Source organism: Phyllostomus discolor, chromosome 12 (genome assembly GCF_004126475.2).
Source record: "Phyllostomus discolor isolate MPI-MPIP mPhyDis1 chromosome 12, mPhyDis1.pri.v3, whole genome shotgun sequence".
Taxonomy (NCBI): Eukaryota; Metazoa; Chordata; class Mammalia; order Chiroptera; family Phyllostomidae; genus Phyllostomus; species Phyllostomus discolor.
The window spans coordinates 7,597,617-7,620,658 of record NC_040914.2 but is presented as its reverse complement, the minus strand read 5'-3'; the positions used below and the strand labels follow the sequence as shown (position 1 = coordinate 7,620,658).

At 52.3% G+C, this 23,042-nt stretch overlaps 2 protein-coding genes across 3 annotated transcripts; one reads left to right on the top strand and one right to left on the bottom strand.

Moving 5' to 3' along the window:
• Window positions 1-175: 175 nt before the first annotated feature.
• Window positions 176-6,934, top strand: C12H19orf54 (chromosome 12 C19orf54 homolog). 2 transcript variants are annotated; one of them, XM_028529851.2, is made up of 8 exons: window positions 176-259; window positions 349-444; window positions 661-1,240; window positions 2,775-2,843; window positions 3,335-3,459; window positions 3,810-3,939; window positions 4,025-4,095; window positions 4,969-6,934. In XM_028529851.2, the coding sequence occupies exons 3-8, from the start codon at window positions 924-926 to the stop codon at window positions 5,289-5,291; spliced, it is 1,035 nt and encodes a 344-aa protein (XP_028385652.1). In that variant the 5' UTR covers window positions 176-259; window positions 349-444; window positions 661-923; the 3' UTR covers window positions 5,292-6,934. The 2 variants fall into 2 exon arrangements, with proteins under 2 accessions (XP_028385652.1, XP_028385651.1); XM_028529850.2 differs by having other exon boundaries at window positions 229-444.
• Window positions 6,674-22,388, bottom strand: ITPKC (inositol-trisphosphate 3-kinase C). Its single transcript, XM_028530266.2, has 8 exons — window positions 21,085-22,388; window positions 17,096-17,195; window positions 15,018-15,231; window positions 13,639-13,843; window positions 11,338-11,439; window positions 10,487-10,558; window positions 6,757-8,398; window positions 6,674-6,725 (listed from the first exon to the last, which is right to left on the bottom strand). Exons 1-7 carry the CDS (start codon window positions 22,243-22,245, stop codon window positions 8,195-8,197), a joined length of 2,058 nt encoding a protein of 685 aa, XP_028386067.1. The 5' UTR covers window positions 22,246-22,388; the 3' UTR covers window positions 6,674-6,725; window positions 6,757-8,194.
• Window positions 22,389-23,042: the final 654 nt, after the last annotated feature.

The following is a 23,042-nucleotide window of genomic DNA, read 5'->3' as shown; positions in this document are numbered from 1 at the left end:
TCTTGCCAATCAATCTCGACATATACTTTGCCAATCAAAAGACGCCCTGGGTTCCCGCCTCTGACCTCGGACAATCGCGAAGAGTGCACTTTTGACGCTGCAATCTCTTCCGGAGGCAGTCCTTTGGAAGCCCCACCTCTCCCCCTACGCGCGGCGTTCTCGGTCACGTGATCGCTAAAAGGGCGGACAAGCACACGAGTCCCTACTACTTGAATCGCAGAGGTTGTACGCTGCAACCGCCATTTTGCGGGAAGAGGAGGTGCGTTTTACTTTTTAACTCCATACCGCATCCCAGCGGTATCTTGGATCCCAACTGCCTTCGATTTCTGAGCCTTCCTTATCCTACAGGCCTTTCTTGTTGCGCCTTGATTCCAGAATCTTCTCCACAACTAGGCCATTCTTCCTGCCAGGTGTCCTTTTGACCTCTTGATCTCTGACTTAAAGGTCAGCTCACAGATTCGGGCTTGCGGTGTATGGGGTGGGGAACGCGGGGGACTGGAATACAACCTAAATTATTACCTGGTCTTTAGCTTTGGGCCTCTAAATCCCACCCTTAGCGCCTCACGCCAGTGTGAGCCATCATATCCCAAAAACTGACCTCCAAGTTCCCAAATCTAGCTCAGATAATAAATTAACTCCTACTCAATTTCCCTCATTCAGGCTGGCAAACCAACTGCATACTACAAATTTGGTTTTGGATTAAAGGACACCACCCTGTCAACTCTCAGAGACCAACTGATTTGAGTCAGCCCCTATCGTTGCTCCCATGGTTCCAAATTTTAGCCCTGGTCCTTTCAGTGCCCTTGTTCAGTCCCCCAATTCCGGAACTTTGTCCTAAAATTTTCAAAATCTCCATCCCTGAGACCAATCCATTTTGGAGAATCCTCTTTCTCTTCCTTCCAGCGCATGCCATAGACTCCAGAATGATTTCTTCATACTCTTCTCCCTTAGAGCCCCCAATCCATCCTCCAGGAAACCCTTCAGGCCAGGTCCCCATCATCCCACCTCCCCTACCCCCACATCTCCAAGGCTCAGCCTCTCTACCCTCTTCCTCAAGTCTCCAGGCCCTTATTCCCCCACCACCACCACTGCCACCTCCACCCTCTGCCATGGGTGCTGCTCCCCCTCATGTTTTCGGCCTAGAGAAGAGCCAGCTTCTGAAACAAGCCTTGGAGAAGGCCGGCCCACCCGCCGGGAGCAGAGAAGACACGAAGAGGCTCCTAAAGCTTCACAAGGACCGGTAGAGTTTGTGTTCCCTGCCCCACCCATCCAGGGGCTCACTGAACCACCTGTCCCCGCATAGCTTCTTCCTCTATGTTCTCTTGGGGTTTCCCATTTCCTCAAGGTCAGACAGCCTGACTGCTTCAGCCATGAAGAAGGATCCTGGCCTCACAAGCACCTAGTCCAGTGAGAAAAACATGCCCTTCCCTCCACCAGATGGTGACAGCGAAGAGTAGGCAGAGGGAGTGATGAGGGAGTCCGGAGAGGGTGCCCAGCCCAGGCTGGGGATCAGTGGGGCCTGCCTGAAGAGGACCCCTGAATGCTATTGAGCAAGTTATCAGAGCTGTGGGGTGTGAGTAACCACATTGTGCAGAGACCCAGAGTGAAATGAAGATATGTTCTTTAACGGAACAGGGGCAGTGACAAGCACAGGGTTTGACAGTTGAGCAGGGAATGGAGGGCCATGTGAAGGAAGGCAACTGTCCTGTGGAGGGCTTTGCACAGCGAGGGAATGGAGGAGGTAGTGAGACTGGTGCCTGCGGGCCAAGGAGGAAGCTGGAACACCCAGGGACCTGAGCAGGAAGGGAGGGGCCTAGACCTGACTGAGCTGTGTGGACCCCACTTAACAATTGCCTGGCTGAGGGGAAGAGGGAGAAGTGACTAGTCCAGATTCATAAGAAACTTCTAGCTTTCTAGGGAAGTTGATAATCTTTCCTAAATGCCCCAACCATAGATGTCCAGCACTGTTTTTAAGTATTTATTTAATCCTCTCAGCAATTCCATGAGGTAGGAACTATTACCCTGTTTTCCAGATAAGGAAACTGAGGCTCAAGGCAGTGAAGTGACTTAGCCACAGTGCTTAACAGAGGAACAGCCCAGTTTGAACTCTGGGAGTGGGGCTCCATACTTTTAACCACCATGCTGCAGTGTCATCTCATTCCATCAGGAGGGTACCCCCCACCCCAGCCCCACTCGCTGGCCTGGCCCTTTCACTGGCCTTGGAATAGAAATTAAGCACATCTCCCTGACCCTCCCGTGCCCTGGAGGTAGAGGAATTGATTGGGATCAATTCTGGCAACTCTGAGTGGCAGGAGGGTGGGGCTCATTATCGAGATGCTCTCTTGGCCTGGAGCTTGTTACCTGGTTTTTAGTCAAAGCTGAGTTAAGGAATTTTCACCTTATTTAACAGCCTGCAAAACAGGTTTGAGAGGGGAAAATTGGAGTTTGGGTATAGAGACAATCTTCCAAGAAATTTTCTCTAATCACTGGCCCCTAGTTGCAAAGCTCTTGCACATCTGTCCTTTGCCTCTTCAGTAATTAGGAGAAGGAATAGGGAGCAGCAGGTGGAAGGGTCATTCCCACTGAGAGGATGAGAAATTGAGGCTGGGCAGGGAGGTGCCCTGTCATGTGAAGGAAGTCAGTGACTGAGCCCGGAGCCGAGCTCAGGCCTCAGGACTGCTGGGCCTGTATTCCTCCCCTTCACTACTCCCAGCCAGACCTCAGGGCACTGTAGGAACTGGTTCTCGTGTGACCTGATTTTGGCTCTGATTCAGTTTCAGAAGTGACTTGCGTTGGATCCTCTTCTGTGCAGACCTGCCCTCCCTCATCCAAGAAGGCCCTCAGTACGTGCCCTGATGTGGAACCCCAAGCCCTTGGGAGTGCCATGTGTCCCAAGCCTTTAACCTTGCTGTGCTTACTGAGGATGGACCCAGGAGGGTGGGAGGAGTGGGTTCATCTCATCCCAGTAGCCTGGGGAGGACAAGGGGAATGGAAGGAGAAGGGGAACTTACCAGGTCAGGGTTCTGGGCACATGCACAGTAAATGGTTGGAATCAGTGAGCAAGTGAGAGAACAAATGAACCTGGTCCATAGTCTCCAACTCTGCTTTGGCAGCTACTCATCCTGGAAGCCCAGGGGACATGTCTCTCTACCCTCCCTTCTCCTCACCTTCAGTACTTGGCCAGCCTCTCTGCCATGAAAGGGCATTGTCTCCCCATCCTGGGAGAGGGGAACGGAACTCCCCTGGGGCAGCCAACCTATTCCCCACACTCCAGCTTCCAGGGCAGAGGGGGCCGTGGACTCAGAGTCTGAGGGGCTGGGCTTGTTTCTCCCAGGTGTGGGCTGGTGGCCCTGTGGATGGCAGGCACTGTCCTGGTGCCCCCCAGTGGCATCCCCCTAGAGAGACTCGTGCAGATGGCCATGGAGAGAGGCTACACGGCCCAGGGAGAAATGTTCTCCGGTGAGTTGGGTGCAAAAGGCTCACAAGCCTGGCGTTCTTCACCAGCAATAGACTAGAGAGGCTGGGTGGGACAAGATACATGGGAGGGCCTTATTCCATTCCTTAGGCCCTTCCCCCACCAAGTGTTACAAGATAGACTCTGGAGCAAGTCTGCCTGGAGTCCCAGCCCAACTCTGCCACCTCCTGTTGTGTGGTCCTACATGAACAGCTTACCTTCTCTGTGCTTCATTTTCTGCATCCGTGCAAGAGGTGACGTTCACAGCAAGGATGAGAGGCATCGACCCCTGTGAATCCTTGAAATGGTACCAAGCACACAGTGATCCCTTATTGTATCTGCTGTGTCCCCACAGTGGCTGACATGGGCAGGCTGGCTGAGGAGGCACTGGGCTGCGAAGTGGAGCTGCTCCGTGGTGGCCTAGGTGGTCCCAACAGGGACCGTGTCCTACAGCACCTCGTTGCTGGACATCCCTTGCTCGTCCCGTATCCCAGGGCAGGACGGGAACAGGGGTGGGGAAAGGCGAGCCCCAAGGCCACACCACAGCTTTGGCCTTAACTCCATCACCAGCTATGATGAAGACTTCAACCACGAGCCATGTCAGAGGAAGGGCCACAAGGCCCACTGGGCAGTGAGCATAGGTGAGTCCCCCTCCCATGTCCCTGTGTGCTCACCCTGAATCTCCCCAGCCCTGCATCATCCCTCCTCACATTCTCACCCTTGTATTCACTGGGACCTCCCCAGTACTTGAGGCAGGGACAAGGACTGGGCCATCCCTGTCCGCACAGGATGCTGTACTTAGCAGGGACCTGGCAGGCAGCAGCGCCTCAGTGTCTGCCAATTGGGGTTTCCACAAACGAGCCCAGCTCAGGACTGCTGGGCCTGTATTCCTCCCCTTCACTACTCCCAGCCAGACCTCGGGGCACTGTAGGAGCTGGTTCCAGAGTGCAGATTTTTAGATCAACGTTCTGGACTCCAGGCTCAGTCCTGCCACTTCCAGGCCCTGACTCTGGGCTTCCATGTGCCTGTCTGGAAATTGAGGTGACAACAGAACCCTCCTCATAGGGTTCCAGAGCATGGAAAACCCTCAAAACAGTGGTCTCTAGCACATTGCACATCTCAGTAAGTATTAGCTGTGACCAGCATTGTCCTCATTTCACCTGCCTGCGAGGAGGAGGGATCCGTGTGCATCAGGTGGCCCAGGTCAAGGCTCTGCTGGACCTCCTCCTGGCTCTGGCCTTGAGGGCTCCACTCCTAGCATCTTCCTCCTAGGTAGCTGGAGACGACTGGGTGACAGTGTTTGCTCTGTTTAATGTCAGCTCTCCACCTCCCAGTGCTGACAGGCTGTAGGGGGCAGGACTTAAAGTGTCTGCAGCTCTGGAACCAGACACCCTGGCTCCAAATCCCAGCCCAACCGTGTGCTTGCTGACCCCATTAACTTCTCTGTCATGTGGGGACCGGCAGCACCTTCCCTGGAGGGCTGCACCACCACTCACAGCCTCTCCCTCTCACAGGGGTACTGCTTGGTGTGCAGTGTGTGCCAAGCTCCGGCTATGCTGAGGATGCTGAGCTGCCAGGCCTGTTTCACCCTGTGCCTGGCATGCCCTGTCAGCCACCACCGCTTCCGGAGGAAGACTTACAGGGAGCAGTCTACCTTCTTGCCAAGCAGGGCAAGAGTTGGCATTATCAGCTGTGGGACTACAACCAGGTCCGGGATAGCAACCTGCAGCTGACAGACTTCTCACCCTCTCGAGCCACTGGTGGCCAGACCTATGTGGTGCCTGCTGGTGGAGTACGAGCTGGCCTCTGTGGCCAGGCTGTGCTCCTCAGACCGTAGGACTCCAGCCACCAGTCCGCCGCAGCCCTGAACTGGGGGGTGATGGGACCCAGACCGCAGGTTTTCCTCTGTGTGACTACCCAAGGGCTTGGGTTGGGTCTCTTATGGGCCTCCAGGGAGAGATCCTTCACACAGGGTACCCCACACTCTATTCATTCTTAAGCCTGGGCTTCATCCCAACTCCTCCATCCTCATCCTCTGCGTTGGGCACCGACTGTGTGGGCTGGGGTTAGAGCCGGAAGCCAGACAGACAAGGTTCCTCTCCCAGGGGGGACAACAGCTTAGACACTGAGTCCCATCCACCCCAGCTGAGTGTTGCATCCACCGCTTCTCACTGGTGGCCACCCTCTTCTCAACCGCCATCTCTCTGGACATCTGCCTCCTCACTGGGCACCTTGCTGCCTGCCAGTACCTGTTCACGTGGGGTCAGGGCTAAGGGAACAAAAAAGAAACAACTTGGGCTCCTCGCAACCTTCCAGAGAAGCTTGTAGCAGTTCCTTTTTGCTCAGAGAATAGGAACTAACCTCCCAGCCCCAGCTCACCTCCTGCCACCAGCCCTACTGGCCTTTCAGGACTCCAGTGCACCTGCTGTAGCCCTCTGCTGATGATCATCTGTAATTGTTCCCTCAGGTTCTTCAACTGGTCTAATAAGTCTACGTGAGACCGGTTAACGAGAAAAGAACCAAATTTAATACGTACATAATGGGAACCCCACATACACGAGAGGTTCCAAGACAGGGAAAATGAGGTATACATGCCATTCTGAGCTAAGGTTCACCTTGGGGCCCCAGAGGGAGGAAGGTCACCGCAGGATGATAGGAGCAATTAGTTCACCCTGCTCTGTAGATGGGTCAGAAAAGTGTCTGATAATCTCATTATGGGAAAGGCCCCTCATTCAGACTGTTCTAGGTAGTTCAGGGGGAGGAGCCTTCAGTCTTGATTACCCTAGCTCACAACCCACATACCACAGAGGCACATTTTGGGGTGACTCATTCTGAACCCCTATACCAGCTTAACTCATCACAGGTTCCCTCTGTGTTCTGGTTTTTTTTAAAAGACATGCATCTGAGAGCAATGGAGTGTGCCAACCGGTCACCCTTGTTAACTCATTACATGCTTGAGTCTCGTATGTAAGGTACTTGGTCCTTTCCACGTTACAGAGGAAAGACAGGCTTGGAGGAGTGTAGTCATTGGCTAAGGCCACCTGGCTTGGCAAGTGGCAGGGTTGGGATTCAAACCAGGTTAGTACCTGCATAGATACCTAGATAAATAGATACATATTTTTAGGTTCGTTTAATGAATGAATATCTGAATATCATGGCGTGTTTTAGTCACTGCCATGTCTGTGGTACAAGGGAACTTTAGAGACTATAGTATACAAATAGTGTTTTGGGTTTTCTAGTGTTTCTAACCAGAAGTGAGGAACCCCCCACCCTGGCCCTGGGCCCTCCACCTGTGCCCCTACTTCCCAGCCCTAGCAGTTTGGCATTCCCGTGCACTGTCCTGCCTGAGCTGGCACAGAGCCGGGCACAAGAGGAGCAGCTCAGTGAGGACTCCAAGCCTGCATCTCTACTCCAAACCGGTCACTGTCCTATTACCCAGGCTCAAAGTTAGGTGCTTTGAGCTCACACCCCAGATGCAAGGAAAAAAAAAATTTCCATGAAGTTGGCTTTGAACGTCCTGTTTACTGGGGAGTTGTCACGGAGGGGATGGCAGTTCAGGGATGTTGCCGCCAGGTCCCCAGCACTGCCCCGTCTAACAACTACTTACATAAATAAATATAAAGGTCAATAGAATACGAGTGTGCCTCCCAAGTGCTGGAAGACCATGTTAGAGCTTTGGCTTCGAGAGGTGCTTTTCAGCCCCGTGGGCCAGGAGGCCAGTTACAGGAACAATGGGGCATGGTTGGGGCACCACGCACCTCAGGATGCTGGGGTCTTTGGTTTGGACAGATTGTGAGCCTGTGGTGACAGCAGCCCCACCCACCCTGAGCATCTGGCTCAAGCCAGGCACTTCTCACAGCAGGGGCCGAGGGTGGGATGGGGGCTACCCAAGAAAGGCAGTGCTGATACCCAAGCTGGTTCCCCTGCCCCTGAAAGCCCTTCTTGCCACCTCAGCTAAAATAAAGGGCATCTAAAAGGGTAAGGGGAGGACATGGGAAGTCCTGAAGCTGAGGTGGCACCCGAGGAGGAATGAGGTTGTGCTGGTCACAGAGCTGGCACGGGATGTGGCTGCGGTTTTGGTCTGCAGGGTGTCAGCAGAGTTCTCCCAGGAGCAGAGGCAGGAGAGCAGCGTCAGCTCTCAGGCCAGTCCCATGGCGTCACTCCCTCCAGTCAGTACTTGAAGGGCCCCGACCAAGTGATGGGCCATAACGCTTCCAGGCAGACACGCTGGCTCCAGCATTTGTGCACAAAGCGATCTGGTCCTCCCAGCACCACAGAAGCAGCTGCCTGGTCCCTGGCCTTGAGCCTGCTGATGGCAGGAGGAGGCCTTCAAGCCGTGATTAGAGTCATTCATATGGTAATAGCCATGTCAGGCCGGCACCCTGTACCCTGCAGCATCCAAACCGTTTTCTTTCAGGGTGTGGTTTACTTGTTGCCTCCAGCAGCACCTCAGGAATCTTCCTTGCTGGCCAGAGGACCCAGTCTGGTTCTTACTCAGTGGGATCCAGCCATGTCACGTCGACTCTCTAGCCCTTACAAACCCAGTATCAGGAAAGAGCTGACACTACCTGGTCTCCAAGGCCCTTCAGATCTTCTACACTGGGCTTGGGTGGTGTACAACACCTCTCCTGTCTGGGAGGTCAGGACCTCCATGGTCGACCTCAGGCCCCTGCAGAGCTCGGGGCTCCTCCAGCCAGCTGAGTACCATCCAATAAATAAACCTGGCAGCAGGCAAGTGGGTCAGCTCTGGGCCAGCCCCTGAAGAAGGTGAATCATGTTGTCCAGGCCCCAGAGGTAACCGTCCTCACGGTTACCCTCAGCCCAAGGCAGCCGGTGGCTGAGTGTCTGGTGGTCGGGCAGAGCCACTGTCTTGCCAAAGTCAATCATCCAAACCTTGGCCAGGCCAGTGCAGTCATGCACAAAGAGAAGGGAGCTGCCCACCACCTGCAGGGAGACAGGCAGCAGTTAGGGACAGAGCAAGCATCACAAAGGTCCCATCCCCAGGGGGGCATCTGAGCAGGGTGGGCGACAGCATGAACTTGAGACAAGGTGCCTAGGTTCAAATCCTGGCTCTGCTACTCATTGGCTGTTATGCCTTGGGCAGATGACCTAACTTCTCTGTGCCTGTCTCCTGATACACAAAGTGGGAATAATGGAGTAATAGTACCATTTACCTAAAAGGTTGCTGGGCATATTATATGTATGAATTAATCCACACAAAGCACTTAAAACGGGTGCCAATATAGCAAATGCACAGATGTTAACTGATATCCATTTTCAAGCTGAGTTACAAACTCAAATGCCTGTAGGATCCCGAATGGGTCAGGAGAGCCCCGTGGGGACTAAGAAAGTGGTTCACGCCTTCTCCATGGAAAGAGTTAGCAACTACACAGCCTTGGCAGATTGCTGCTGGTAACCACAGGCAAGTGGCTTCCTTTCCCTGGGCCTCAGTTTCCTCATCTGTAGAACGGAGGTGATGACCACAGCCCTACCTGCTGGGGTTGTCTGTAGCATTCCATGATCCGTGCACTTAGCAAGGGCCTGTGGGGCATGCCCACAGTCCTCAAAGATGTTGGTTTTGTTTTTCTAATTAGAAACAGTAGTTTCCTTGCCTTCACCTAACTCCATGTTTGCACAACCCTCCCTTTTCCTAACCTGGTTTGGAACCCCACGGCTGCCAGGGAGCCCAGATGACAGGGACCGAGAGCAGGTGCCTGTCTCAAGCAGGTGTCTGTGAGTAGAGGCAGATGCCACCCCGCTCTGGGGGGCTGTTGGGGTGTGGCAAGTGGCCCAGTGTTACCACGTCTCCCAATGTACCAAGGGAAACTGGAAACCCTGATCTGGGTGTGAAGTCTCACATTTTAAATGCTGGCAACTCATCTTTTAAAATGTAAGTCACCGAGTGGATGACACCAAACACAAAGACAGATGAGATGTGTGCCCCCCAACACTGGCCTCCTCTTTGCAACTTGTAAAGCATAAAGGCAGTGACAAGGTCAATGAAGGTGACTTTTGATAAGAAACGTGACGGTAACAGCTGGCACACATTGAGGGTTTCCTGTGGGCCACGCATTCCCTCTGTTAATCCACTTAACCTTCAAGTGGCCCAGGAGGCAGCAGGTGCTCCTGACCCCATCCTGCAGGCCAGCAGACAGGCCTGCAGAGCTGGGGTCCAAACCCAGGCCAGCCGGACTTCCGGATCAGGGCTCTCCCAGAAGTCAGTGATACCAGAAGAAGGAGGTGGGCGGTGTTGGGTGGGGGTGTGGGAAGAGCCTGTACAGAGGAGGGGAAGAAAGGATGCAAGGGGTGCTATCACCACTTGCCAGACTCTCTGAGACAGCCCCAGAGTGATGAATGTTTCTGAAGAAACAGGCTGCAGAAGAGGGAGAGGGTGAGGAAGAGAAGCACTGAACAAAGTATGCAGATAACAATAACTGTAAAAAATTATGATTACAAAGTAACTGTAAGAGCCAGGAGTTAGCACTGGCCAGGTTGCTCAGTTGATCAGAACATCGTCCTGATACACCAAGGTTGCAGGTTCAATTCCCAGTCAGAGCACATACAAGACGCAACCAATGAATGCATAAATACGGGGGACAAAAAAAATCAATGTTTCTTCCTCTCCCTCTCAAAAACAAACAAAAAAGAGCTAGATGTTAAATGCACTTCCATGCTCCAAATGGCACTCAACAGTTGCTCGTCTCACGCCTCAGCAGCCCTGTGAGGAAGGTAGCATTGCTCCTTCCCACCTTAGTAGGAAACCAAGGCCTGAGAGGTCACATAGCTGAGAAGTCACATAGCAGAGCCAACCTCATCCCAGGCTGCTTGGCTCAAGTCCATGCTCCTCACTGACCCACCTCCCTGAAATCCCCTGTGCTGCCTACTGTGAAAAAGCAGACCCCCAAATATGGAGTCTCGTTTTAATTGCTTTAGTTCTTTAAGCAATTTCTCCTCAGTGTGACCTGGACCCCAACCCACCCCCACTTCACACACACACAGGGCCCTCTGCTCCCATGGTGGCGGGACTCACACCTCATGGGTCTTGAAGAAGGGGGAGTTCTCCAGAGCTTCACGAAGTTCTTCTAGGCGTGCCACGTACTTTCTCTGTTTGAGAGGGAGAGTTTCTTGGTTAGCATAGGGACTTTGGGGGTCCTTCCCCACCTTGCGACCTGGCCTTATCCTATACCAGCTGTGGTGGATAAGGGGAGCTGTGGGGAAAGTGGGAGAGGAGGTTGGATACATTGGGGTGGTGCAGACAGGGGTAAGATTAGTAAGTCACTGAATACCCATACTTCCTAGAAGCTCCTCCCACCCAGAGGTGGAGTCTGGCCCTGGCTGGGTAACTCAATTGGTTAGAGCATCACCCCATGTGCCAAGGTTGTGGGTTTGATACCCAGTTAGGGCACATACAAGAATCAACCAATGAATGCATAAATAAGTGGAACAACAAATTAACATTTCTCTCTCTCTCTCAAATCACTAAAAATATTTTAAAAAGGTGGAGTCTGCTCCTCTTTAAGGTGGGGTTGGTCATGACTTGCCCTGGCTAAGAAACACAGCAGAAGTGATGGTGGCTTAGCCACCAAGAGGCCTTGCATTTTCACTTATTCTCTTGGCCAGCTGCTTCCACTGTGAGAACAAGCCCAGGTGAGCCTGCTGGATCATGAGAGACAAGTGGCCAAGTCACGATCCAAGACCACCAGACAAGTGGGCAGGGCCATCTGGGCTAGCCAGCCCTGGCCAAGCCACCCGTGACCACAGATGGTGAGCAACACCAACCAGTATCACCCAACCTCGGCCCTGAGGAAAAGACCACCACCAGGGGCAACAACAATGGCGGTGGCCCTAAACTGCTAAATTTGGGACATGGGTGTCCCACTCACCAGGATTCCACGGTTTCCATCCACAAAGTCCTCCAACACCTTTGTCACCTGCTCCAGTTCCTGTGTCTTCTTGAAGTTGGTGTTGCAGGTCCCATCGGCTTTCTGCAGAGCAAGGGTTGAAGGCATAGTGTCATCACTTTCCTTCTCACGCCCAACACCAGCCAGCCTCAGGCACCTCTTGGGCCACCTACCTGCCTCCATACTCACTTGCTGTTCAGCAGAAACCAACCCACCTGCCCAGCTCAGATCAACCCAGTCCCAAAGCACACTCTGAGCAGCTAGTCCTTCCAAGTCTAACCTTGAACCCCCTGCTTGAGCCAGTCTAGCCAAGTGGGCTCTGGAAGGGGGTGAATGTGGCTTTGCATTGTGACTCTGCTACTTCCAAGCTGGGTGGCATTAAGTGAGTCACTTCACCTGACTCAACCTCAGTTTCCTTGTGTGAAAGACGGGGATTGTGTTGGTATCTACTTGCTAAAAGCTGGTGTGGGGATGAGAGGACATTGGGTATGTAGAATGCATAGCACAGTGCTTGGCACATAGCAAGCAAGCACTCAGTAAATGAGACTAATGTTCTTTTTCATGTCTGAGAGGGGCACAGAGAGCCACCTGAGTCACACAACTGTGCTGTATCAGCTGGTCACTGCTAACATGGAGGTAACAGGACAGACACAGTCAGATGAGGGAGCAGATACTGAACAAGAACATCATGAAAGGAGATAAGAATAATGAAGGAGTACAGGAAGTTATGAGGAGGTAAAGACAGGGTTCTCATCTAGTAGGAAGGGCTTCCTGGAGGAAGTGAAATTTAAAAGGAGACAGGAAAAGACTCGGAGCCAACCAGGGGAACAGGACCCTTTCAAGGAAATGAAGTCCTTCACTGCGGCCTGAAGGTGGGCAGGGAGGAAGAGAGGGATGAAAGATGAGGCTAGACCCTGGAGGGCCCTCTAGGCCAGGAAACGTCTCTTGAGGGCCCTAGGGAGCCATGGAGGGGTTTCGAATAGGAGAATGACATAGCTGGATAAACAACTTATATCCAGCGAGGCTGTGGGGAAACAGGACCCCTCATACATTGCTGGTGGGAAGCACAGTGGTACAGCACCTACAGAAGGGGTGTGGCACTCTCTAGCAACATTCCCAACACACTTCATATTTGATCTAGTAGTCCTGCTTCTGGGAGTCTGGTCCACAGCTAAACCTCCACACTTGTAAACTGCGCCACTGAGATGTTTTTGTAATGGAAAACATGGAAACAATCCAGGTAGCCATCAATAGGGCACTGTGGCATATCCACAAAGAGCTATTGCAGTTGAAAGAAAGAATGAAAGAAAGGGAAGGAAGGAAGGAAGGAAGGAAGGAAGGAAGGAAGGAAGGGAGGTGGGAAGGGAGGTGGGAAGGGAGGGAGGGAGGAAGGAAAAAGGAGGGGGGAAGGGAAGGAGGGAGGGAGGGAGGAAGAAAGGGAAAAAGTAAAGAAAAGAGACTCTATGGAATGATATAGAAAACTCTCTAGGACAATGCTGCCCTTTGGGTAAGAAAGGGAGGAAATGTGGGGACATGCAATGCAGCTGTGTGTATCTGCAGGAAGAAATGTAAGACGCTGATAGAGCGGTGCCCTGTCAGGGAGGGGCAAAGGGACAGAATGGGAATGACACCAGCAGGGTTGGGGGATAGATTTTTCCTATACCCCCTTTTATAATATTATTTTGACTTTTGAACAGTGTGAATACTTATTCAAACAATTAGATTTAATTTACAAAAAGAATGCAAGCACCCTGGCTGGTTTCCAAAAGGTCACAGGTTTGACACCTAGTCAGGGCACATGCCCATGTCAGTCCCCAGTCAGGGCGTGTGCAGGAGGCAACCAATTGATGTTTCTCTCTCTCTCTTTCTCCCTCCCTTCCCCCATCTCTAGAATCAATACAAAAATTTTTTCTAAAGAAGGAAGGAAGGAAGGAAAAATCTTTCTCCATAAGGGGGAAGGGGTCCCGCTCTAGCTGCTGTACTGGATGATGCAACTGAGGAAGCTGGGGAAGAGAAGATGGAGCCAGGCCCGGACAGGGCCGAAGGGAGGGAAAAAGATGGAATTGGGGTGCTCAGAGAGAGAAACAAAACTCGGTCGCTGATGGATGTGGGGATGAGGGAAGCAGACCTTTTTGGCCCAATCTTGTCATCCTCTGCAGTCTCCTGCGCTCCCTCCAGATCTTGCTTTTGTCCAGTTTCCCTGACACCCCTGCTCCCCAAGAAGCCCTGCCTAGGCCTAGTGCCCAGACCTCTAGTGACAGGCTAGCAGCTCCTGGACCTCACCTTGATACCCTCAATCCGGAAGCCCAGGGTGGAGGTCGAGCTCACGGTCTCCCTCCACTGCATGTAGCGAGGCTTGGTGACGGCCCCCTGGGCATGCTCCTCAGGGGTGGGGGCCCCAGGGTCCACAGCCACCATCTTCTCATACATGTCCTTCCGGGGCCGGGGCCATTCTCGAGCCTTCACCAGCTCCTCCTCCAGGTAGGTCCTGGGACACAGAGAATGGGACAAAGTAGGCATTTCCTAAACACTAAGCTACTAACCATAGTGAAAAAAATTGACAAACTGGACTAAATTAAAAGTACTATGTTATCAAAAGACAATATTAAGAGAGTGAAATGGGAGGTTGGAGATGTGTGTGTAGGTATATGTGCATCTCCAGCAAAGGACTTGCACCCAGAACATATGAAGAATTTGAAACCAAAAAGAAGACAAGGGTATAGTGGGGATAAGTGGTGATGGACGGAGACCTGACTTGGAGTGGTGAAGGCACCATGCAGTGTGCAGATGTGGTGTGAAACTGTGCACCTGAAACCTGTATAATTTTGTTAACCAGTGTCACCTCAATAAATTCAATAAAAAGAAAAAAGAAGAAGAAAGAGGGGGAAAGGGCATAGGAGACTAAATAGTAATGGGAAAAATATGCAATAAAAAGGGCCCTGGTTGGTGTGGCTCAGTGGACTGAGTACCAGCCTGCAACCCAAAGGGTCGCCGGTTTGATTCCCAGGCAGGCACACGCCTGGGTTGTGGACCAGGTCCCTGGTAGGGGGCATGTGAGAGGCAACCACACATTGATGTTTCTATCCCTCTCTCTCTCCCTCCCTTCCCCTCTGTCTAAAAATAAAGAAAGAAAGAAGTAGGAGAAAAAAAAAGCCCAAGAGGAAATTGGGCAAAATATTCCAACAGGCACTTTTCAAATAGCCAATCAATGCTCAACACTTCTTTGGTCATCAAAGAACCAGAAATAAAGTCAAAATGAAACACTCACTGGAATGGCTAAAATTAATTAGATAGGTAATACCAAGTGGTGATGAGAAGATGGAACAACTGGAACTCTCACACACTGCTGGTAGGAATGTGTGTACAACCACTTTAAAGGTTTTACTTATTTATTTTTAAAGAGGGGGAGGGAGGGAGAAAGAGAGGGAGGGAAATGTGTGGTTCCCTCTAGAGCACCCTCTGCTGGGAACCTGGCCCTCAACCCAGGCATGTGCCCTGTCTGGGAATCAAACCGGCGACCCTTTGGGTTGCAGGCTGGCACTCAGTCCACTGAGTCACAGCAGCCAGGGCTGTGCAACCACTTTACAGGCTGACTTGGCCCTATCTTCAAAAATGCCCACCCCAACCCTCCACCTGTGCCTCATGGCTATGCCCGACCACACCTGCTGCCCATCTTGCAGTCCATGATGGAAGGGCCCTCGAAGTCCGCCAGGAGATCTTCCATCTGGTTGAAGGCCTGGCCATCCTTCTGCACCATGCCATAATAGGTTGGCACGAAAGGCCGCAGGGGGTCATTCATCAGCTGCTCCAAGCTGCGCTGCTCACACTGACAGAAACGCTTTAGAATCCGACCATCCTCTCCAGCCTGGAAGTTCCCTGTGAGAAGCACAGTGAGTGAGAGGGTCAGAAACTGTGTGAGCAAGAGCACCCCTATCTCCTGTAGGCATTAGGCTGACCACTGCCATTGTGCCGACTCTTCTGCAATACTTTCTCCCGCTCTCTGTGACTCTCAAAATCTTCACTGGGGCTACAAGGCAAGGGCCCATTTCTACTCTTTGTTTAAACACAGTCCTCTTCACAGCAGATTGTGCCCTCATTTACTTTGTAATTTTGGGTTGCGTGCTCAGAATCAGCTGTGGGAATTTTTGTGCGATCTAAGTGGAGAGCTGGACTGGCTAGAGCAGTTATGCATTTTCTTCTGCCTGGAGTCCCAGTTGCTAATGACTGAGGCCTATCAAAGTTAATTTAAAAATCTGGCATTTCCTAGACCACGCACATAGTGAAGATTAGAATTACAATTCTTATTGAGGTGGACTGTATTTCCAGATTATACTTTCAAAAGATGGTACAATAATAATTCCTGTTCCACATACTCTTCTAGAATTTTTCCATTCCCCAGCAAGAAGTGGAATCTCCTTCTTCTCCCCTAGGTTATAAAAAGAGGTGCAGCTTCCAGTGTGTTGGCAGAGATACTTTGCAGTCTTGACCTGCTATTTAAGAAATCTTGCTACTTGAGGTCACCATAGTGTGAGGAAGCCCAAGCAGCTACATGGAGAAGCCACACGTAAGCTTTCCAGCCAGCAGTCCCCACTGAGACACAGCCAACAGTCTGCCACGGTCGCCAGGCAAGTGACTGAATGACCCTCCAAAGGTTTCCAGCTTGCAGCCTGCAGCCTGCCCAGCTGAGTTCCCAGATATCGTGGAGCAGCAACAAGCCACCCCTGCCACGCCCTGTCTGACGCCCCAACCCCAAACCCTGTGAATGTAATAAAATGGTAGTTTTATATCACTAAGTTTTGGTTTTTACCTACCACTAAGTTTTGAGCATTCTGTTTGCTTGTTTGGTTTTAAACTCAGTAATAGAAACTAGGACACATATTGATACCAGGCCTGTGTTTACAGTTTCGGGGGGGCCTTGCCTTTTCTCTGACTCAGATCTACACATGAACAAAGCAAACGGGTTCCCCTCCTGTCTCTCTCTGCAGGTGGGCATGGTGCATCGAGTCTAGCCCACTGTGCCTTCTTGTAAATAAAGTCTTAGTGGGACACAGATGCACTCACTTGTGTATTATCTACAGCGGCTTTCATACTGCCACCAAAGAGCTAAGTAGTCTACTTATTATCTAGCCCTTCACAAAAGACACTGTCTGTGAGGCATCTGCTGTGCATTATGCCGCTATGTGCAGCAGGTGCTGTGCCAGGCCCTGGAGAAAACATTACAGTTGTGGGTTGTCGGGGGCCTCCTGAGCTCTGGACACAGGGCAAGGACAGGGAATAACAATTTCCATATATGAGGGGCCTATGTCTCAGTCTCAATATACATTTTGATAATAACCCTTCAGTTAACTCTGCAAGGAAGGGACAATTATCTCCATGTTACAGATAAGGACACTGAGGCCCAGTGAGGGAAAGTAAGTTGCCCAGGGTCACCCACAAATAAAGAGCAGAACTAGGATGTAAACCCAGCCCACTTGTCTCCAGGGTGGAGAACACATACACACACACACACCCCAACACCGACACTGGAATCACAGGGAAGAGCCCTCAACCCTGATGTATAAATGGCCCAGCCCAGGACTAAGCACTCGCAGTAACAACCCTAAGAGATGGGACTTGCACAAAGCCCATTTTACAGATGGGGAAACGGAACTATAGCAAGCCCCTCTGCAGCTTTCTGTCCCAGCCCAGGCATCCCTGCCCAGCCCTGTCCACCCTGCCGTCCACTGCCCCCTGCTCTCACCAGCATGTCCGGAGAGCTGGACCCAAGGGTAGTGTTTTCTAAAGGAGACCACAAAGGGCGAATACTTCAGAACTGTCTTCAGCTTCTTCCAAGGTTTGTTCTGTGTGGGGCAGAGCAGGGTAGGGTCAAGATGAGTCCAGGGAGAGAAGGGGATGCAGGTAGTGCCAGGAGACAGCAAGAAGGTGGACCTGCAGCCTTTTCAAGGCCAGGGGGCTTCCTGGAGCACTGCACCCAGGCTCGTTGGGGTGAGCCAAGCCCACTAGTCCAGCAATCACAGGCTCTCCTAGAGGCCTCCACAAAGGCGGAGAAGAGTGTCCATTTCTCCCTGTCATCACTTCCTTCCTGAGTCTCTCGGCCCTTCTCCAATGAGTAAAGATAGGCCAGGTTCTGTTGCAGTAACAAGCAACCCTCAATCCTCCCCGCCATGCATATTATACACACCAAAAACTTGGAAGCCTCATCTCTGTCCCAAAACAGAGTCAAACCTTCCTAGGACAATGACAGAGGCAGGTGTTGATGGATGGAGGCCGAATCACAGAAAGAAAAGAAACTGAGACAGATGACAGAGTGATGACAGAGACAGAGGGACATGGACAAAGAGACTGCAGCAGTCGTGAGAGCTGCTCACCAGCCCTCCCCCTCACAGGTATGTCCCTGTTCTCTTATACTTAGGGGTGTTGACTTGCTGTGGCCAGGGACACACAAGCAGAAGTGTCACTTTTGGGTGGAAGCCTTAAAGCCAGCACGTGACTCTCCACGTTCTTTTCCCTGTTGTGAAAAGGGTGGAAGAGAAATGGAGGCTTCCTCAGCCCCTTGCCCACCACAGACCACGGTCACTGTGAAGTGTGAACAAGAACCATCCTTTGTTGTTCCAAATCACTCAGTTTTGGGGTTTTGTTACTGCAGCAAATCCTGACCTATTCTGGATAACAGAGACAGACACAGAGTTACTAAAAGAGAAATACAAGACAGAATGGGAGACACAGATACTAAGTAATGGCAGAAAAAGAAAAAGACAGAAGCAGAGAACAACAGAGAGACAGAGAAAGCAACAGAAAACCAGGGAAGCAAACAGGAAACAAGGATTTAGTTGTTTCATGTTGACTCAACCAAGAACTTCTAGGGACTGGGTGTCTGACTCTGGTGCACGCATGCGCATCCACAGAGAGCAGAATTCATTCTTCGCTCCAAGCGTAGGGCAGGCCCTTAGCAGGTAGGGAGAATGGGTCATCTCCAGGGAAGGAAGCTGTGTGGCCTGTTCTTCCTACCCCCCACCATCCCAGGGTCAAGGCCACACTCTCGCCCACCCCCTCAGAGCCCAGCTACCAGCAGACATCTAATCGAGGTGGAAAGGTCAGGCAAAGTCATGGTGTTGAACTGCAGGATTCAGGAAGAGCTTATTCCCTACCCCCTCCAGCTGCCGGGAGTAGAGAGGAGGTGATTAATAAAGGTTCCTGTTTACTAAGCACCTGGAACATTCCAGGCTTAATGACAAAGACTCAGTGTCATAACCTACTTAATCCTAAACACACAACCCCAGGAGAATTGTTGACTGTACGGAGGAAGAAACAGAGGCTCAGAGGGGTAAAGTCACTTGCCTAAATCGTACAGTTCTACTTTTGGCCTGACCCCCCTGACCTGGACTTACCCAGCACACCCCCACTACACCCCTGCTAGACAACAAGCTCTGAGGGCAGGGACTGTGTCTCAGCCCATGGACCAGCACACAAAATGTACTCAAAAAATGTTGCTTGGATTGAAGGAGGTTGGTTGAAACCTTTTTTTATTATAAGCAGATTCAGTATCTTCTCTTTTTGCTTAGATCTAATGGCTAATCTGGGCTCCCTCAGATGGTCTCATGATGCCCCCTCCTCCATGAAGCCCTCTGATACCCCAGGTCTGGCCAGTCACCTCCTCTGGACTCTCACACCCCCCTGGTCTTCTTCCATCTCAGCCCTGACCGCTCTGAGCTGTCACAGACTGGTGACAGGTCTGTCTCCTCCACGGCCACGGGAGCTCCATGAGGGCAGTAGCTCAATCACTGCTCTGTCCCTAGCAAAGCCAAAATAGCGCCAGACATAACAGAGGCTCAGGGACTGTCTGTTGTCTGATTAGGAGGGTGAAATGAATGTGAGAAGGAAGGAAAGGAGGAAAGAGGAAAGGAAGAAACTAGCTGGACCTTTAAGGTCAAATGGAATTTCAAAATGAAGAGACAGAAGCAGGACTATTCTCCGCAGCAAGCAGCTTGAGCAATGCGTGGAGGCAGGATGGCGCAGGGTGTTCGAGGAACAGTGTGTACTCCGGCTTTGTTACAATAGTGGGGTGGGAGGTAAAGGGAAGCTGAACATGGTAAGAGGCCTGGAGACAGGAAGCTCTGAACACAGGACTGAACTCCTGATGGCTATCAGGAAGGCCCTGGGGAATCATCAGAGGCGCTGGAGCAGGCAAAGTTCAAAAGTTATCAGAGGTGGGCCGTGAATGTTATGGAAGGATGAGAGAATACTGGAGAGAGGGAGACCCTGGGGGGAAGTAAGTTAGGGACAGATCCGCACACCTCGGAGGTTAAAAATAACTGGATTTTAAACTCAGCCAGAACTGAATTAGAATCCTCGGTTCTGGATCCAATCAGACTTGGCCAACACTGAGCAAGTGACTTTACCTCTCTGAGCCTCAGTTTCCTCATCTGTAAAATGGAAGTAATAATAATCCCAACCTCATAGTGCTGCCATAGGAAAAGAGTTAACACATATAAAGCACTTAGAAAAATGCCTCAGTAAGGGTCTGAACCTTAGCTCTGTGTCTTCCAAGGTGTGTGACTTTGGAGACCTGTCTTAACTGCTCTGTGCCTCAGTCTCCTCATCTATAAAATGAGGTGATAACAGCATCTACCTCTTAGGGCTGCTGTGAGAATTAAAGGAGATAATATAGCAAGGAGGTTAACACAGGGCTGAGCATGAATGGATTTTCCCCCCCGCACTTCCAGCTTAGCTGCTCTGAGATGCCAAGGAGGTAAGAGAGCAGACAAAGGGAATGGCAATGGCAGACAGCCCACGGGTCAACTCCCTTGCTCCGGCATAGGCAGGCTGAGGCAGGTTTGCCTCTCACATTTGTGGCCACATGTGTGAGCACACACCTAAGGGAGGCATGCAGGGTGAGGAAGGCTCAGGGTGGACTCCAGCCAGGGGCCCCACAGCAATGGGAAGACCCATCGGGCAGACCCGCGGGAGGCTCCCACACCTGAATCTTCGCTCTCTCCTGGACCTGCCCTGCCAACCCTCCTGAATCACCAGGCTAGAACCGCACCCATGGTGGGGCTGAGGATGGAGGAGGTAAACAAGAGTATACCTAGGCCCCCTGGGAAGTTGGGGAACAATGTGATGACTGGAGGATCCCTGGTTACATTCAGGGGGTCCCTCACCATTTTGGGTTTACACAGCCCTTTGTGAATCTGATCAAAGCTGGGGGCTCACTCCCAACAAAAGCAAATGGGCTAAAGTTGGTGAAGGCACAGAACACCTTAAGGCAGCCACAGGCACCAGACTAGGAAATTTGGGGTAGAAAGTCCACCTTTTCTACTCCCCTAAACTAGTGGTCTTCAGATTTTGGGGCCACACATCCCGGTCCAGAGGATCCAACAGAAGTCATAGATCTTTGCTGGAAAAAAAATGTGTGTATATACACTCAGACTCACACCATCATAGGATTCCTGGGTGGCATGAAGTTGGCCAGTGGCCACCCATTTGAGACTGCAGGACTGGACGCAGTAGATGAGGGGGAAAGAGGAGGCAGAGGGTGAGGGGGTAGGAAGATTAGGAGGAGGGTACCTGGAGTAGGTTAGTAACCCAGCTGTCAGAGGGAGGAGGTAAGTGGATAGAAGAGGTGTCTGGAGATGAAATTGCTGGTAGTTGTTAGAGAACTTCTCAAAGCAAAGGCAGGGGAACAAGGGGTCTGAGAGGATGTGGCTTAAGGGCAGGATGGGTCCCACTCACCCCAGACCTGTCCTCGGGGTCGCTGGCACCTCCACCCCCGGCCACCACGTCATCCTCAGACTCGTCGAAAGAAGAGGCAGAGGAGAAGCCGCCACTGCCCACCTCAACCTGGGAGAGGGGTCCCACTGGCTGAGCCTCAGGCTCAGGGGTTTCAGGAGTGATGATGAGGCGGGGCACAGGGATCATGGAGCTATACTCCAGGTGAGAGTACAGGTGAGTCACCAACTCCCCAGGTTCTCGTTCTGCTAATGGGCCATCTTGGCTGGGGTCCCCCAAAAGGCAGTCTGTCCCAGGTTCTGTCTGGGGTCCATGAGTCTCTTGTGTCTGTGCACCATCAGTGCCAGTCTGTGCCCAGGAGCCATCAGTAGTTTGTTGTGTTGGGAAACCATCAGTGCCAACATGTTTCCAGGCTGTTTCACTATCCTGTTGTATCTGGGAGCCATCAGTGTAAGACTCTGCCCAGGGGTCTTCAGGATCCTGCTGTGTTCTGGAGACATCGATGTTCAGTTCTCTCCAGGAACCATCAACACTTGGCTCTGTTGAGGGACAGGCCCCCTCTGACCGAGTCCGAAGGCTGGACCTCTTCTGGTAGATAGACCGGTTATCAGCCCAGGGCTTGGACCTCTCTGGCTGGGTCTGTGACCCATGTATTTCTAACTCAGTCCATGACCCATCAACGCCTGGCTGTGTCCAGGGTCTGGCCCTCTCTGGCTGACACTGAAGATTGGACTTGCGTGGATAAATACAAAATCCATCTGCCCCAGTCTCCGTCCAGGGCCCGGCTGTCTCCAGCTCTGAACAGTGGCTGCTCCTTTCTGGATGTGTCCTGGGGCTGGACCTGTCTGGCCCCGTCTTTTGGCTGGGCTGCTCCGTCTCCACTCCGAGGCCAGCTGCTTCAGGATCAGCCTGTCTGTCTGTCCCCTGTTCAGGCCCGAGGCCGGCCCTCTGGCGTTCGGAATGAAGGCAGGGCCCCTTGGTCCAGGCCTGGGGCCCGCCCCCCTCCGGCCTCCCCGCCGGGCCCCCGGCACCGGGTCCTGGTCTCTGCTGCCCGGGCTGCCGCCGCCGCCCCCCTCGCGGCGCCTTCAGCCCCATGCCGGTCGACCCCGGCAGCTTCCCGGCCTCGGCCTCGTTCAGACTCCCCCGGCACGGGCAGCGCCTCATGCCCGCTCCCTTGGTTCGGATTTCGGCCCAAATCGTCCCCTCCTGGCCCTTTAAATCCCACGAGGGGTGTGGCTGCGGAACCCCGACTGGCAGGTTCCGGCCCGTGGATCTCCAGCCCGCCAGGCCAAGCAGTGGTTAACCGATACTCCCCCTCCGGGGCGGGGCGGGGTGGGGAGCCCTGAGGCCCCGCCCAACAGGACGTAGCGTAAGGGGCGGGTCTTTCCTGTCCCCGCCCCCTTCCCTTGAGCTGCGTAGATTCCGAGCACTTGGTACTCTTCTCGAGTGGGTCTAGGGTTCTAGCTGAGGGGCCGTGAGGCCCCTCCCTATATCCCTGCGATTAAGCTAACCTCCTTACACCCTCGAGGGGCCAATTTAGCCTCCTTACAACTTGGAGACGGGTCTAACAGCGGGCCCTTTCTTCCACAGGGCAGGGACGATGTTCCAAAGATTGGGGAGTCCCACGGACGTGTGTTCAAAACCGCCTCTCCCACTTCCTAGCTGTGTTACCTTGAACGAGTGACTTACGCTGCCTACCAGGGCTCAGTTTTGTCATCTGTAAAATAAGGATACATAATATTATTTGATTGTTTCGAAAAATGTGTGTTCAGCCTAGGCTGGTGTAGCTCAGTTGATTGAGCACCGGCCAGTCAACTGAAGGATCACTGGTTGATTCCCAATTGTCTGGTTCATGCCTAGGTTGCGGGCCAGGTCCCCGTAGGGGGCGCACGAGAGGCAACCACACACTGATGTTTCTCTCCCTCTCTCCCTATCTAAAAATAAATAAAATCTTTTTTTTT

Bases quoted from the DNA above. Each gene is read 5' to 3' on its own strand.
- C12H19orf54 (XM_028529851.2), top strand. From the start codon at position 924: ATGATTTCTTCATACTCTTCTCCCTTAGAGCCCCCAATCCATCCTCCA. The intron at 1,241-2,774 runs GTAGAGTTTGTG...GCTCTGATTCAG, and splicing joins CTAAAGCTTCACAAGGACCG to TTTCAGAAGTGACTTGCGTT. The intron at 4,096-4,968 runs GTGAGTCCCCCT...TCCCTCTCACAG, and splicing joins CCACTGGGCAGTGAGCATAG to GGGTACTGCTTGGTGTGCAG.
- ITPKC (XM_028530266.2), bottom strand. From the start codon at position 22,245: ATGAGGCGCTGCCCGTGCCGGGGGAGTCTGAACGAGGCCGAGGCCGGG. The intron at 17,196-21,084 runs GTGAGTGGGACC...TGCCCCACACAG, and splicing joins ACCCCGAGGACAGGTCTGGG to AACAAACCTTGGAAGAAGCT. The intron at 8,399-10,486 runs GTGTGAGTCCCG...GTCTCCCTGCAG, and splicing joins CCTTCTTCAAGACCCATGAG to GTGGTGGGCAGCTCCCTTCT.